General features: G+C 39.9%; 1 protein-coding gene across 2 annotated transcripts in view; it reads right to left on the bottom strand.

The window, feature by feature from the left end:
- Positions 1-16,377, bottom strand: part of DNMBP (dynamin binding protein) — a 120,068-nt gene that overhangs the window by 18,001 nt on the left and 85,690 nt on the right. For both annotated transcript variants that reach the window (XM_004370025.2, XM_023740788.1), the window contains 5 exons: positions 8,713-8,906; positions 7,782-7,881; positions 3,784-3,931; positions 3,004-3,021; positions 2,401-2,600 (listed from right to left, as the gene is read on the bottom strand). In XM_004370025.2, the coding sequence (XP_004370082.1) occupies positions 2,401-2,600; positions 3,004-3,021; positions 3,784-3,931; positions 7,782-7,881; positions 8,713-8,906 (660 nt within the window). The remainder of the gene's footprint in view (positions 1-2,400; positions 2,601-3,003; positions 3,022-3,783; positions 3,932-7,781; positions 7,882-8,712; positions 8,907-16,377) is intronic.

A 16,377-nucleotide genomic window follows, 5' to 3' on the forward strand; every position in this document is an offset into this window, starting at 1 on the left:
GAGGTAGCATACGACCAGGAACTGATGGTACTAAAGGAAGAAGTCCAAGTTACACTGAAGGCACTGGTGAAAAACAAGGCTTCAGGAACTGACAGAATACCAAGTGAGATGTTTCAACAAACAGATGCAGTGTTGAAAGCACTCACTCGTCTATGCCCAGAAATTTGCAAGATAGCTACCTGGCCAACTGGAAGAGATCCGTATTTGTGGCCATTCCAAAGCATGGTGATCAGAATGCAGAAATTAGCAAACATTATCATTAATATCACACACAAGTAAAATTTTGCTGAATATAATTCAAAAACAGTTACAGCAGTACCTCAACAGGGAACTGCCAGAAATTCAAGCTGGATTCAAAAGAGGACGTGGAACGAAGGACATCATTGCTAATGCCAGATGGACCTTGGTTGAAAGCACAGAGTACCAGAAAGATGTTTACTTTTGTTCTATTGACTATGCAAAGGATTTTGCTGTGTGGATCGTAACAGATAACACTATGAAAAATGAGAATTCCAGAACACTTAATTGTGCTCATAAGGAACTATACACAGACCAAGAGGCAGTCGTTCAAACAGAAAAAGGGGACACTGCGTGGTTTAAAATCAGAAAAGGTGTGTGTCAGGGTTGTAACCTTTCACCATATTTATTTAATCTGTACACTGAACAAATAATCCAAGAAGCTGGACTATATGAAGAAGAATGCAACATCAGGACTGGTGGAAGACTTTCAACAACCTATGATTTGCAGATGATACAACCTTGGTTTGCTGCAAGTGAAGAGAACTTGAAGCACTTACTGAATGAAGATCAAAGTCTATAGCCTTCAGTATGGATTATACTTCAACATAAAGAAAACAAAAATCCTCACAAATGGACCAGTAAGCAACATCATGATAAATGGAGAAAATACTGATATTGTCAAGGATTTCATTTTAATTGGATCCACAACCAATGCCCATGGAAGCAGCAGTCAAGAAATCAAACGACGTATTGCACTGGATAAATCTGCTGCACAAGACATCTTTAAGGTTTTAAAAAAGCAAAGATGTCACTTTGAGGACTAAGGTGCACCTGACTCAAGCCATGATATTTTCAACTGCCTCATAAACATGCAAAAGCTGGACAATGAATAAGGAAGGTCGAAGAATTGATGCCTTTGAATTATGGTGCTGGAGAAGAATACTGAATATGCCATGGACTGTCATAAGAAGAAACAAGTCTGTCTTGGAAGAAGTACAGCCAAAACGCTCCTTGAAAGTGAGGATGGCGAGGCTTCATCTCACGTACTTTGGGCATGTTATAGGAGGGACTGGTCCCTGGAGAAGCACATCATACTTGGTAAGGTAGAGGGTCACCGAAAAAGAGGAAGACTCTCAATGAGACGGACTGACACAGTGGCTGCAACACTGGGCTCAAACATAGCAATGATCGTGGGGATGGCACAGGACTGGGCAGTGTTTCGTTCTATTGTACACAGGATCTCTATGAGTTGGAATCAACTCCATGGCATCTAACAACAGTCTAGCTTAACTAGTAAAAAATGTCTGCCTTGAACATTATGCTCTCTTAAGAACTACCTATCCGGGATCAAAGTGACAACAGCAACTTGACACATAGGAACGTTAGGGGGCAGGAACTTTATGTTAATGAGGAAGAAGTACTCAGAAAGGGAAGGTGAAAATGGTTGCAAAACTTGAAGAATGTAATGAATGTCATTAAATTGAACACGTAGAAACTTGAATTTGTGCACGTTTTTGCTGTGTATATTCTAAACAACCAAAAATAAATAAATAATTTTAAAAAAGAAGACAAAAAGTCCTAACTTTAGTGAAGGCAGTAAGACATCCAGTTAGAAATGCAGAGAAAACAAATCTCCGCATGGATTGTGAAGGACTGCCTTAAATGAGTTGAGAAGGCAATTGCCCATAATGACAGAACTCTTCTAATTAACCATTCTCTAATCTCTAGGGACTCTTATTTCTAGCAACTTTATCAGATGCCTTAATTCCAATATTCCATGATTGTGCTTCTATTATTATTGTTCGTTTTTGCTTTTTTTTTCATATCACTCATAAGAAAAAAAAAATGAAGAAAAACCCATTGCCATCAAGTTAATTCCAACTCATACCGACTCTATATGACACAGTAGAACTGCCCCATAGGGTTTCCAAGGAGCAGCTGGTGGATTCGAACTGCTGACCTTTTGGTCAGCAGCCAAGCTCTTAACCACAGTACCACCAGGGCTCCTAGATTTTCATATCACATTTCCCCCAAATTCTCCTACTCTTTCCTCATCACAGCCCTATTACCTATCATCTGCCTTGTAGTGGGGTAATTAATTCTAAAAAGGAAAACATTCTCAAGGGCATACCTCCTTCTCAGCAATTATGCTTCTCTTACCCAGGTCTTTCCGACGTTTGTATTCGTTAATGTTAACGTTGATTTCCTTAACTGCGAGGACTGCACTGGTTAAAGGCACTTTGTCTGGGTGGGATTCTGGGGTGGCGTTCAGCAGCTCCATTAGCAGCAGTGGGTAACGCATTACTCTCTGCACTGGTTTGATTAGGAAGGAGCCCAGGTTAATATAATTTGTGCATCCCCTATAAGAAAAGGAAAAAAAATAAAAGAGAGACTTTAGTCAATTGTCAATAATATAGTGCCTACTGGCAGGATTTGTTTTTCTGAAATATGGTTCTTTCATCCTACTTTCCACTTTCATTCATTCAATCAATTTTTACTGGGCACATGATAAATACAAAGTAGTCTTTTAGGTGCTGGGGATTTAGCAGGGACAAAAGCGGTCCCAGCCCTGGTAGTAGGAGACAGGCAATAAACAAATATATAAAGTGTCATTTCGTGGTAAATGCTACGGAGAAACATATAGCAAGGCAGTTCTACTTCTAAGTTTCTGTCTATAAAGGAAGAAATAAAGTTAGTCTTTCAAGAGTTAGGAAAAATCCATTGAAGAAACGAGCTTGTACATCAAGTAGCAAGGGAACTTACCATTCATTGTACAGGCTCCTACAGGGCAGTGAGCATGAAAAGAAAAGAGACAGTTGATTAGAGACGCTGCTGTTGTTCATTTTTACGTTCTTCTCAGAGTATACCTATTAGCTGGCAGACAAAAAAACATATGGGATAAAAGGGAAATTATGAACGTCTATGTATAAATGGTTAATGTGCTTGGCTGCTAACCAAAAGGTTGGAGGTTTGAGGCCACCCAGAGGCACCTTGGAAGAAAGGCCTGGCAATTTACTTCTGAAAAAAAATCAGCCATTGAAAACCCTACGAACAGACTTCTACTCTGACACACTTGGGGCTGCCATGAGTTGAAGTCGACTTGATGGTAACTGGATGTTGTCTGCTGTATGGTGATATATCTAATCTACCAAAAAATGTTAGTAAGCCCCTAACTTCACTTTGATCTACTTACACATTTACTACATCCTTGTAGCCTCCCTCCCTAAGACCAGGGGAACCAAACTACCTTTCTGAGTGCCCCTTATCTGAAAATGCTAACTTAATACTTTGTATGTACAGATAAAAGTAGTTTTAATGGATAAAAGTACAGGTGTTAAGCCACGTAAGATTTCTATAATGTATTATGGGAAAAGGGCAAGTTACAGAACAGGATATGTAATATGATATCACTTATGTTTAAAATATAGAGATATAGAAAACAGCCGTAGCAATGTCATAAGAAATCTAGACATATATATAGGGTGACTTCTCACAGGCAGAACTAACGAGCTATGATGGATGTGAAGCGATCAAAGCTCCTACTTCAGATCCGCCAAAGAGTCCTGAAGGTGCTTCTGGATCTTCTCATCCTTCTCGTAGATTTCCAGCAGGGAAATGGCCTCATCATGATTCTGGCAGTAAACCTTGTACGTTCCCTCAAGCTCATCTCGGTGATCGAGAAACACAGGCCCTTTGAAATATAAACATACAGTGTTTTCAGTATTTTTTTTCCTCTTTGACTTAATTCTAAAAACCCCAAACCAAGTATCCCAAACATAAGAAATATAAACTTTAATATCAGTTAAATCCTATCACAAGAAAAAGTGATATCCAACTAATTATAAGAAATTTCCAGGTGACAGCTTCAAGTTTTACTTACTTAAAGCAAAATTCAAAACACCATGTCATTTGTGTATTTATTTATTTTTCAAGATAGGATCTGGAGCTGTACAGGACACCTGGTCCCTGCAACAGAGACTCCGCTCGTTTCAGTCAGACAGAGTTAGGCATTTGTAAGCACCGTCCTTACTGGGCATATGATCAGAACCCTGTAAGGACCCCTCCGCTCTCTAATCCCCAAGACAATCCCCACAGAGCTATGGCAATGGTGTCCAACCTTTTCTTTGTGTATCAATTAAATACACAGGACTACAAAGGACATTTATTATATTAAAATAGTATTTATATAAAAGTATTTTAAAAGCAAATTTGTGATATAACAACATATTTACTTCTTTATAAAAGTATTAAATAACAAGATAGAGCAAATGGTCTAATATCCACCCTAATTTCAAAGTATGATGAGGGGGACATAAGAAACTGACAGCATTTGCCTGCCTTCTTTTACATTATTCCTTCCTATGCTATTCCCAGGAGTCCTGGTAGTGCAGTGGTTAAATGCTCAGCTGCTAACTGAAAGGTCAGTGGTTCGAACCCACTAGCTGCTTCGCCAGGAGAAAGATGTGGTAATCTGCTTCCGTAAAGATTACAGCCTAGAATACCCTATGGAGCAGTTCTACTCTGTCCTATATAGGGTCACTATGAGTCGAAATCGATTCTACAGCAACGGGTTTGGTAATGGGTTTATGCTATTCCTGCGTAGCCTTCTTAGAACCTGCACTATCCACAATGATGATGCGCACTGCTCAATTCACTGCTCTTCAACCTCCCTGACAGTGCTGTTCTATATCAACCACAAACTAGCAGAGCTACATCTTAATTATGTCTTTCAAACTGTGTGTCACACCGATAAATGGGTCATGAGATCCATTTCGCGGGTCATGATCGACACTTTTTTGGATGAAATGGCATAGAAAATGTCAGGTAGCCCTGTTTCATGAAACTTGTTTCAATTATACTTACATATGTATGATCCTACACACATACATATACAAACGTGTGTTCTGAGTCATTATGTAAAATGTTTATTTCTGTGGGGTATGTTAAAAATAACTTAAAAACCATTTTATTAGGCCTATTATTACATATCTAGAGTCTCCTGGTCCTTTACTCTCTTCTCAACCTCTTCATCTTCTAACTCATCCAAGCCTTGAACACCTACCATTCCTTCCCTCCACACCAGATTCTGTTCTGGCTATACTAGAATCTTTCTCCAATGACAACTACATAATTCATGTTCCCTTCTCCAACATCCATCTTCCCTGACTTTCTGCTATATACTTTTTCTATTTCTATTCCTGGTATACAAAACCCTTGGAAGATCTATCATTGAAAGAAAAAAGCTAAGTGCAGAATAATTTGAATAGTATGCTACCATTTGTGTGATACAAAAATGAGGGGGCAGGACTAGGACAGAGAAAAAAATACAAATGCTGGTATAATAAACTAGCTCTGGAACGAGACATAAACTGGTAACACTGGTTGTGAAGAACTGGGTGGCTAGGGGACGGAACGGGTAGGAGATTTTTCATTAAATAGTTTGTTGTACCTTTCTAACTTTGTACCATGTGAATGTATTAAAAATAAGTTAAATTAAAAATATATTAAAAGTGAGCTAAATTCACACAATCAAACAAAACCCTGCTAGGAAAGCTTATATAATTCACGTCAATCTGCCCTTTGCTAATGGCTCAAAAAAGCTTTACTTTGCTCTCCTCTGACTTCTCAGAACCTTCCCTTATCACAATGTTCAAAACCTTGTCCTTTGTTAACTCCTCATTTAATGTACTGCCTGGCCTTCTGGATGACCAGGACTGAAGTCATCCAGCACAGTGTTCTCACCCAGCCTCACCTTCACCTCACACACTGCTTCCCCTTCTCAAACCTCCCTGACCTCTCCAGTTAGACTAGGGCAAGGACCCCGGGCTTCAGTTTCTCTTACCATTCCATGAAGTGCCCACCGAAGTGCTAGACGTATAGTTGTACTCTGCATAGTGGTTAACAGTATACACTTGGACAACAAACAGTTTGAATGCTAGTCCTATCAATTACTAGCCATGTGATCTTGGGCAAATTACTTTCCCTCTGCATCTCAGTTTCCTTATCTGTAAAATAAGATCAACAGTACCTAAACCTCATAGGGTTGTTGTAGGGAACAGCTGAAAGAGTGCCTGGTGTATAATAAACACTCAAGAAACACTATCACACTATCTGTTACCATCCCACAGGCATTTCCCTCTTCCTTTCCAAGGGCAGAACCCTGATTTGGTTTCTATGTCCACTTCTCTCCCAGGTGACTCAGGTAAGCACTGCTCAGTCTGAAGCCAACATCATGATCCTATTCCCCTTTCCAGTAATCATTTTAGATGTATGCAGGTGACCTAGTTCTAGCCAAAGAGAAATAAGGAGAAGTTTGCTGGAGGAGCCCAGGAAAAGGTCTGCTCACTCTAAAAAAGACACACAAGTCACTTTTTCCTTCTGCTGGATGTTGTCAAGTATGTAGTGGGATGGATGGAACTGTGGTAGTCATGATGCAACTATGATTCTGATAAATAGCAAAATGATAGGATGTAGTTCCAACCTACACTGCACCAGGATTGGCCTGCATGACTAATAAAATATGGCCGAAGTGATAGTGTGTCATTTGCAAGATTAGGTTATAAAAGATACTGCAGTTCCCGTCTTGCGCTTTTCTGGGTCACTTACTCTGGGAAAAGCCAGATGCCATGTCAGGAGGCCAGTCTATGGAGAAGCTGACGTGATGAGGAACTGGGACCTGCAAGTCATGGGAGTGACCTTGGAAGCAGATCCTCAAGGCCCAGATGACTGCAGCCCAGGCCACTACTTGCCTACAACCCCAGGAGACCCCAAGATGGAAGCAGCCTGCCAAGCTTCTCCCAGTTCCTGACCTACTGAACCTGAGATGAAAAATGTGTGTTGTTTTAAGCTGCTAAGTTTTGGGGTAATTTGCTACACAGCAATGGATAACTACTATAGTTTTCTTAATTCATAAAGAACTAGATGATTGTTTTTTAAACATTTTTGACAATGACTCACACAAATAAATACATTTTAAATAATGACTCAGTACACATAAATGTAGAATTGAAATAAAGTTTCAAAAAACAGTAATTACACTTATTACTTGCAGTACATTCTGGTATTTTCTATTTTATTTTATTAAAATATATATATACTGGGTGCGACCCACTAAACTGATGACCTCAAACTGCAACCACCAGAGTAGGAGATTTGTGCAGTGGTTAAGTGCTCGGCTGCCAACAGAAAGGTTGGCAGTTCAAACCCACCAGCCACTCCATGGGAGAAAGATGTGGTATGGTAGCCTGCTTCTGTAAAGATTTACAGCCTTGGAAACCCTATGGGGCAGCTCTACTCTGTCCTATGAGGCGGGATTGACTCCACGGCAACAGGTTTGGTTTTTGTGGTTTAGAACATCTAAAGCTTCTTTGACTGCTAACATCCTGTATCACCTCAAAGCAGGCTGTGAAATAAAAGGAGCAACAGACAGCCACATAACCTCTGAACGGAGTAACTAAATACTCAGTATCAGGAAAGATCTTCTTCCTCAATGATGTTTTTTGAAAAAAAGTTGCTTCTGAAACAACAGCAGGAGTTCATACCTACAGTATCGCTGACTTCCAGAGCAGCCAGTAATTGCTTTGAGACCTTAATCACCATCTGCATATTTCCAAAAAGACCCTCCAAATCAACGTTTGGGACCTGAAAAAGGGAACCAGAACATAAAGATGCATGAAGATGAAATTAATGCCATAATCACTCATAATAGAAACATCTCTTCAAGGATTGTACAAAAATTGTTCAAGGTCATCTTTACTCACTGTCTCATGCAGTCTCCAAAATAAAAATACCTAACATCATCTTTAGTATCATCCTTTGTCCTCGATCCAACTACTTTCCACTCCCCTCCCCACCACCTTAATAAACTGACTGCAGAACCAATTTGGTCTATAACTATGCTGGGTTACAAATTTCCATCCAGCACCCAAAATCTGATGGCACTGCTGACTTCCTACAGAAGAACTTGGGAGTGACTGCCCCAAGAGTACACACCCAAGGTCAAGTAACAAGCAATAACGAGACTATTAGCCTTGTCTTACAATCGCCGGCCTTTAGAAAATACCTAGCATGTGCACATGGGAGACCCTTAGTAAAGGTTTGCTGAGTAAACGAATGAGCTTACAATCAGGTGCCATTATCCCCAGACTTCATTGTTATCATGTGGTCTTCCCGGGAAAGCAACAATTCAGACTCCCTAAAACTGTTCATGAGTTTTCAGGAACCACAGAAATAGGGAGTGTCCTGGGACTAACCGCACCAAGTCTGGTAAGTTAATGGTGGACATGATCCGTGACAGGACGCTGAAGGCTTAAGATGGTGACACACATATGCTGGGGCGCCTGAATTAAAGGTAAGCAGCAGCAGTCATAGCTGTTATTTAAAATCCAATAAGCCTCTGTGCTGAAAGCTCTCGTATCCTAATGCTTCGAGGACCACCTCCTAAAGCAAAGCTAACCTTCTCATAATCCCCACCTGTGCCTGCTGTAGGGGTACCATGATGCATTCAATGCACATTTCCAGATCCCGGATGTAGTCTTTTTCCGTCTGAAGAAGTTCTTCTACCACCTTGGTTCTCTTCTCCAGCATCCTCTGCTCTGGGTTTTCAGTGGACACAGACACAGAAGGGGCCACCAGTGATGAAGACTGGGAGGAGAGGAGGGTCATTTCTAGAAGGGAAAAGAGAACTGGTCAGCAGCTCCAGGTGTGAAAGCAGGACTCTTCCATAGTCTGCATTTCTGAAAAGAGTACATTCCTTGAGGAATCAGGGGCTCATTAATATCAACCACTGGGAAAACTGATCCCACTCATCAGTTCTAAATGTGAACAGATGAAGGGCTTAGAACTTAGGGCAGAGAACTTCTCCGATCCTGTGCAATACCATTTCTAGAAATTGTCCTAAGAAGGAGTAGCTAGCTCATTTTAAGAGGACGAATCAGAGTTCACAACTTTCTTGTAAGTTCCCTCTGAAAGAAATGCTGTCCTTTATCAAGAACTGCTTTCATCTAATCAGGTATAAAACCAATTCCATGAGCTCAGCAGCAGAAATACCAAGCTGGAAATTAACATCATGGACACAGCACATTAAAAAGACTATTGTGGGTGGGGGAAGACGGAGTATATGGAAACCCTCTGTACTATCTGCATGATTTTTCTGTAAACCTAAAACTTCTCTAAAAAACAATCTATTTAAAAAAAAAAAAAAAGGACTATGGGGAACAATAAGGTGACCACTAAAGGGAAGACAAGAATTAGGTGGGAATTACCCATCTGAGATTTGGGGGATTGCAGGGCCCATCATGTGACAGCAGATTAACACTAGTGTATAACAAAATATGCAAAAATTCTTAGATTCCCCTATCAAAACATTAATGAAGACTCAAGCATGTTTTGTTACTATAAAATGTCCTAGAAGATAGATACAAATGTATTACAAGTATGAAATTTTAAAATATTTTTGATTAAAAGAACCTCTACCAAACCAGACTGCGTGATTCTAAAAATGAAAACAAATATATATCTTGTCATCAGTTTTACAATTACCTGATCTTGACATTAGCTTTAAAATTACCTGTTATTTAGATGCACATGACAAAAGAGTTGTTTATTTTTTCCCCCAAATCTAAAAAGCTCAGTTCCCAAGGTTGGTTCAAGATTCTGACTTACTGCTCTTCATAATAAAGATGAGGCAGCATTTGTTGACTTAAAATAAACAATAAATACTAATAAAAAATTGAAAGAAATTTGACAGTGGTGCAACCTCTGCTTTGTCTGAAATTCCTTAAGACTCTCTAAAAAATATAAATTTTTGTAAGTACATACACATACTAATAAGTTTGAGTATGATTACAAGAATATTTCTACCCAGATCTAAGAAGCAAAACCAGTGTTCAAACTACTTATGGAAAGCTAGACTTTCATAGCAGATTTTATTTTCCTTTTAATTTTTTAAATTGTGGTAAATATATATTTAACAAAACATCTGACACTTCAACAATCTTCACATGTACAGTTCAGTTAACATCACAGCAAATTTTATTCCAAAAATCTGCCCCACTGCCCCTTCGCTAAGATTATTTAGGAATTCCAATGTTTAAAAAATTATGTAACTCAGACCCTGGTTTCTAAAAACCACTCTCTTCTAAAAAGGAATCAGGTTCTTTGAAGAAATGGTAAATTCCAGGGCTGGAGCAGGGAAGGTACAGCTGGAAATATGTTGTACAGAAAGTGAGGAAGTTTTCAACAAAATGAGGAGAGTATGTCAAAAGGACTCAGGAGCCAGCGTGAAGGGTCTCCCACTGGCCAAATCTGGTACAATTTGAGTATCAAAATAAATAAGCATGGCAATAGATTATAATGCATTCAGTAAAATAAGAACCCGTGCCTGAAAAAGACTGGAGAAACCCCGAGAGTATGGCCCCAAGACACCCTTTTAGCTCAGTGGTGAAGTCACTTCCAAGGTTCACTGTTCAGCCGGGGACTGGACAGCCCCATAAAACAAAACGGGACTAATGAGGCACAGTAGTCCAGGGACAAGGACTAGAAGGCAGAAGGCGACAGGAAAGCTGGTGATAAGGAACCCAGGGTTGAGTAAGGACAGTGTTGACATGTAGTGGGGTTGTTAACCATTGTCATAGGGCAACATGTGTACTGTTTAATGAGAAACTATTTTGTTCTGTAAACCTTCATCTAAAGTGAGAACAGCAGCACAACTGGAGGAGTGTAGTCGATGTCACAGAAGTGTGCATGTAGAAATTTTTGAAATGGTGTATTTTGGCTATGTATATTTTCACCAAAAAGAAAAAAAAAAAAAAAAGGCCAAGAAGGGAGAGGGTTGACATGTCATGGGGTTGTTAACCAATGTCATAAAACAATATGTGTACTACTGTTTAACAAGAAACTATTTGTTCTGTAAACCTTCACCTGAAGTACAATAAAAAAAAAAGAACCCATGAGTTCACAACTTGCAAAAGCCAAAACCTGCGTAAGACGGAAACCTGTCAGAGAAGAAAAACTCAAACATTTCCCACTAATAGACAGTGATAGAAAAGTAGTAAGTCTGCACCCCGTCAAAGGCGGAAAACTTGCAAGACCTGGAAAACCCTTCGAGTTCCAGCTCTCACAGGTGTCACTGTATATAAATACATAAGTAAAGGGAGGAGAAGGTAAAAGCTCTTTCTTATATTAGAATGCCAACAAATAAAGAAGAAATGACGGAGTTAGAAAACCATCACTCGGCAACCATCAGAATAAAATATGATTCAGGCACAAATCATCAATCAATGGGGACTGATGATCATCAGGACATTTACAGAGTTCTAAATTACTTATTATAAATTATTTATTAATTACAAAAGCAAAAAATAGTAACTATGTAATGGAGAAAATGGGTAACATCTTAACCAAGTAATTAAAATTAACATTACCAATAAGGGGCAAAGCGATATCATGAGCTTCCACATGTTCTATCAGGAAACGACGCAATATCCCTTATGCATTATTCCAGTCAAAAATGCCTGATCTGAAAGGAATCTTGCGGAAACATCAGACAAACGGTCTTGGTCATCTAGTGCTGCTATAACAGAAATACCAAAAGTTGATGGCTTTAACAAAGAGACATTCTCTTACAGTCTAGAAGGCTAGAAGTTCAAATTCAGGGTGCCAGCTCTCGGGGGAAGACTTTCTCTCTCTGTCAGCTCTGGGGGAAGGTCCCTGTCATCAATCTTTCCCCGGTCTAGAAGCTTCTCAGTGCAAGGACCCCAGTCCAAAGGATGAGATGCACTCCTGGCTATTCTTGCTTGGTGGTAACGAGGTCACCCCCTCCTCTCTGCTCATCTCTTTTATATCTCAAAAGAGATTGACTCAAAATACAACCTAATCCAGTAGGCTGAGTCCTGCCTCATTAACATAACTCCCTCTTGTCTTGCCTCATTAACATCATAGAGGTTAGGATTTACAACACATAGGATAATCACATCAAATCACAAAATGGTGGACAACCACACAGTATTGGGAATCATGGCCTAGCCATGTTGATGCATATTTTTGGGGAACACAATTTAATCCATGACACAAACCCAAATCGAGGATTTGTATTCTTCAAAATGCCAATGTCATGAAAGACAAAGCCTGAGGAACAGTTCCTGATTAAAGACAGCTAAAGAGAAATGACAACCAAATGCGATGTGAGTCTGAATTGGATCCTGCTCCAGGGGAAAAAAAAAATTGCTATAAAGGACATTACTGGAACAACTGATGAAATTGCAATATAGACTGTATATTAGATAAAAGATTCCCAATTCCAATCCCATTGCTGTCAGTCAATTTCGACTCATAAAGACCCTACAGGACAGAGTAGAACTGCCCCATAGGGTTTCCAAGGAGTGCCTGGTGGATTTGAACTGCTGACCTTTTGGTTAGCAGCTGTAGCTCTTAACCACTATGCCACCAGGATTTCCGATAAAAGATTACTAAGGGACATGATATATGCAACCGACTCAATACTTCGGGGGAAAAAAACTATATATGGAGAGAGAGAGAATAAATTTGATATTATTCAAGATAAAAGTTTAAAAAGACATAATGGAAAGAATATCTCTTTCTTAACTTTTTTTCTTGGTAGAATGAATGACAAAATTTAAAGCATAACCTTCATTTCATCACGGCATTAAAATTAATTCTACATTAATTGTACATTATGTAAAATTTGTTTGATGGCCTTATTTTCAGTTTTGAAACTTCTCAGCAATAGAATCTCAGTCCCAAAAATCATTTCATAAGTGGTAAGTTGAAAACAGAAACTCATTTTTAATAATAGTACTAAAAAATGCTTTGGAAAGAGTCCATTTACTGAGTTCCTACCATGTGCCAGGTACTTTACATATTATACCCCTCAATTCATTTAATACTCACACCACAACTTTGAAGTAGGCATTATTACTCCCATTTAATAGATAAGAAAACCTAGGCTTTGGAGGCTGACCAACTTATCTGAGGTTCTGCAGTGTGTAATCTTTGTAGAAGCAGTTCTGGAATTAGAATCTAAATATATTTGAATCCAAATCCTATCCACTTAATCCTGCACCATTTTGCTTCCAGAGCTGGAAATCTCAACTAAATAAAAGGTCAGGGACTCATCTGCTTCAAATCCTAAAAATTCCCTAGAAACAATCCCCCCCCCACCCCTAAATCAAAGTTCTACGAATTACAACAGCTAAAAGCACAAAGGCGAAGCAAGCACTCAACAATCAGACACCAGGCAAGAGACTCAACTAGCTTTTTATTTATATTAAAAGAGAAGTCGAAATGGTAACAATTCTTTTAAACTATAAACATAACTGTTTTTGCAGATAGATTTGTAAACTCTTCAACAGCCTTTAAAAAACTGAAACACTTCACAGTGATTAAAAATCCCCTTGGGATGTTTTTACTAAATTCCTGGGCACCACCTCTGAGATTCTGATTCAGCAAATTTGGGTGGGACCCAGGAATTCTTAATTTTAACAAAAGCCTAGGTGTTTCAGAAGATACAGGTAACCTTCATACTGTATTTCACGAAACACAGAATTTTCAAAGATTAAGTCAAACTAAAAATATCTGGCTTGAATTACTCAAAGCTGCAATACAAAACCATCCAAACAAAACTGACTTAAGATATAAAACTGTTTTTCCATTATTCCAAAGATACTGTAAGAAAACAGTTTGATCTCAGGTTTTAGAATCTGGGACAACCAACCCATCAGCTGGCTGCAGTGGAAACCGGCTTTGGACTCTCGCCCTCCACTTTTTACTTAGCTGGGCCCCAGGAAAGTCCATTTTTACCTCTGGGCCTAAATTTCCTCATCCGTAAAATGGGCATAATAACACATACTTTGTGGAGTTGTTGAGGAAAATAAGGTAAAAACAAAAGTTAGCCCTTTTCTCCAGATGGGCCAAAAAACGCCTCCTGTATCTGATTAAGGTAAAATGTGCGAAGCAGAAAATGACCTGTTCATATGCTCTAAAATTCTACTTTTCTACAGGAACAATAACATCTGGGGATGAGGAAGCACATGGAGGAAATGGAGGCCCAGCACCAGCCTACCCGTACATTGTGCAGATGAGCTCCCACTTTCTTCTTAGACGATCAGAGCACAGACTGCACAAATTTCCTGTGACAAAATAATTAGAATTTTTTTTTTTTTTGGTTTGCCTCCCAACCCCCCAAAGTCCCGATTCCACACCTTCCCAGGATACCCCATCTCCATTGGGTTAGCACATTACTGCAGCCTCATTTTTCAATGTTCTAAGGAAGGGATTTAGTTAACCCACAGCTTCCCACAACTCTAACAGCAACAAACACACTTAAGAGTTAAACAGAAAAGTCACTCACTTCTTACTTCTTCCCTTGCTTCAGAAAATTAGCTCTATCTCTGGTGAGGAAACTCTTTGAACTCCCGGCAGGTCCCTAGCTGCCCTTGAATGGGGAGAAGGAGGCGACTGTCCCACCTACTTTAGTGCAACCCCAGGAGGTACCTGCAGCACCAAATTCCAGTGTGTGCATTTGTGTGGATCAAACTGTAAGTAGCCAGAGCAGAATCTTCCCAGAGCTCTGGAATGTTCCCCAACCCCCTAAAATCCTTTGAATAGGGTCGGCATTTCCCCAGGCTTTCACATATTTACATATGAATTGTCCCGAGTCACTCAGGCTATCTTAGCAGGGCGAGTTCCAAAGGATGGAGCCGGACTTCTCCCCTTACTGGACTGATATGCAGACAAGCGGGCCTGGCTCTGCTCAGGCTCAACACCTGCGCCTTCTGTTTGTTTGCCTTTCCTAGTTCTAAGACCCTCAAAATTTCACTCCAGGTGTTTTTAATCCAAGATTATTACCTTCACTTTTCCTATCCCCTGCTAAGCTTTAATTTTTTGGTATGCCTATTTCAGGAAAGAATTCTGAAGGCCAATCCATTTCCTATGATGAGACTGGAGTGTCAAAGGCAAAACTGTAAAGGCAAGATTTGTCTATCTGTCTGCGTTAGGAATTCTTTCTGCAGCCCCTCTCCCTGGCCAGGTGCAGCCCTCACGCAGCCAGCCCTCTGTTTAACCAGGGACTTTTCCAGGGGAACCTGGACTTCTACTTCAAGTACCAGTACTAGTTGCTGTAAAGTCAATTCTGACACAGGGCCAAGCCATGTGTGTCAGAGTAGAACTGCGCTCCACAGAGTTTTCAATGACTGGCTTTTCTGAAGTAGATCTCCAGGCCTTTCTTCTGAGGTGCCTCTGGGTAGACTAGAATTTCCAACCTTTCGGTTACCAGCTGGTTAGCACCTGAGCAGGTAAACCATCTGCACCACTAAGAGACTCCTTCCTTACCCTAAAGCCAGCACAATGCAGCAGACCCTCAGGTGATCCCTGGCTGGCCATAGTGCAGAGTATTCACAGGGACTGACAGCCCCACTCACACCCATTTACACTTTAAAAGAAACCAGAGAAAAGAAAGTTGCAGAGTAATATGCCAATTTTGTAAAAAAGAAAAAAAAAAAAAAAAGAACAGAAGGAAAGGGGGAAACAGAGAAAAAAGACAGAAAGGAAAACTTGCAAGAAAGCTTACGTATTTCTTTGTGGTTGTTAGGTGCCCTCCAGTAGGCTCTGGCTCATAGCGACCTGATGTCTAAGAGAATGAAAATGTTGCCTCGTTCTGCACCATCGTTTGAGACCACTGCTGCAGCAACTGTGTCAATCCATACATATTTCTAGACAGACATATAATCTGTAAATGCACAGAAAAAGGTCTGGAAGGAGGGCATATCAAATTAATCACAGATCTTGCCTCAGGGAGGTGTCTGGGATTTGGGGTAGGAAAATCAATGAGGACTTGAGCTAAACTGGTATTTTAAAAATTTTACAAGAATTTACTAATATATTGCTAGTAATTAAAATGGTGCGCACCAGGGCTGATATCCTTTCATGATACATATTCAATCTGCATGCTGAACAAATACTCTAAGAAGCTGGACTACAGGAAGAAGAACTCGGCATCATTATTGGCGGAAGACTCATTAACACCCTGTGATATGCAGATGACACAACCTTGCTTGCTGAAAGTGAAGAGGACTTGAAGCACTTACTGATGAAGATCAAAGACCACAGCCTTCAGTATGG

Source organism: Trichechus manatus, unplaced genomic scaffold, assembly GCF_000243295.1.
Source record: "Trichechus manatus latirostris isolate Lorelei unplaced genomic scaffold, TriManLat1.0 scaffold00007, whole genome shotgun sequence".
NCBI classification, from domain to species: Eukaryota; Metazoa; Chordata; class Mammalia; order Sirenia; family Trichechidae; genus Trichechus; species Trichechus manatus.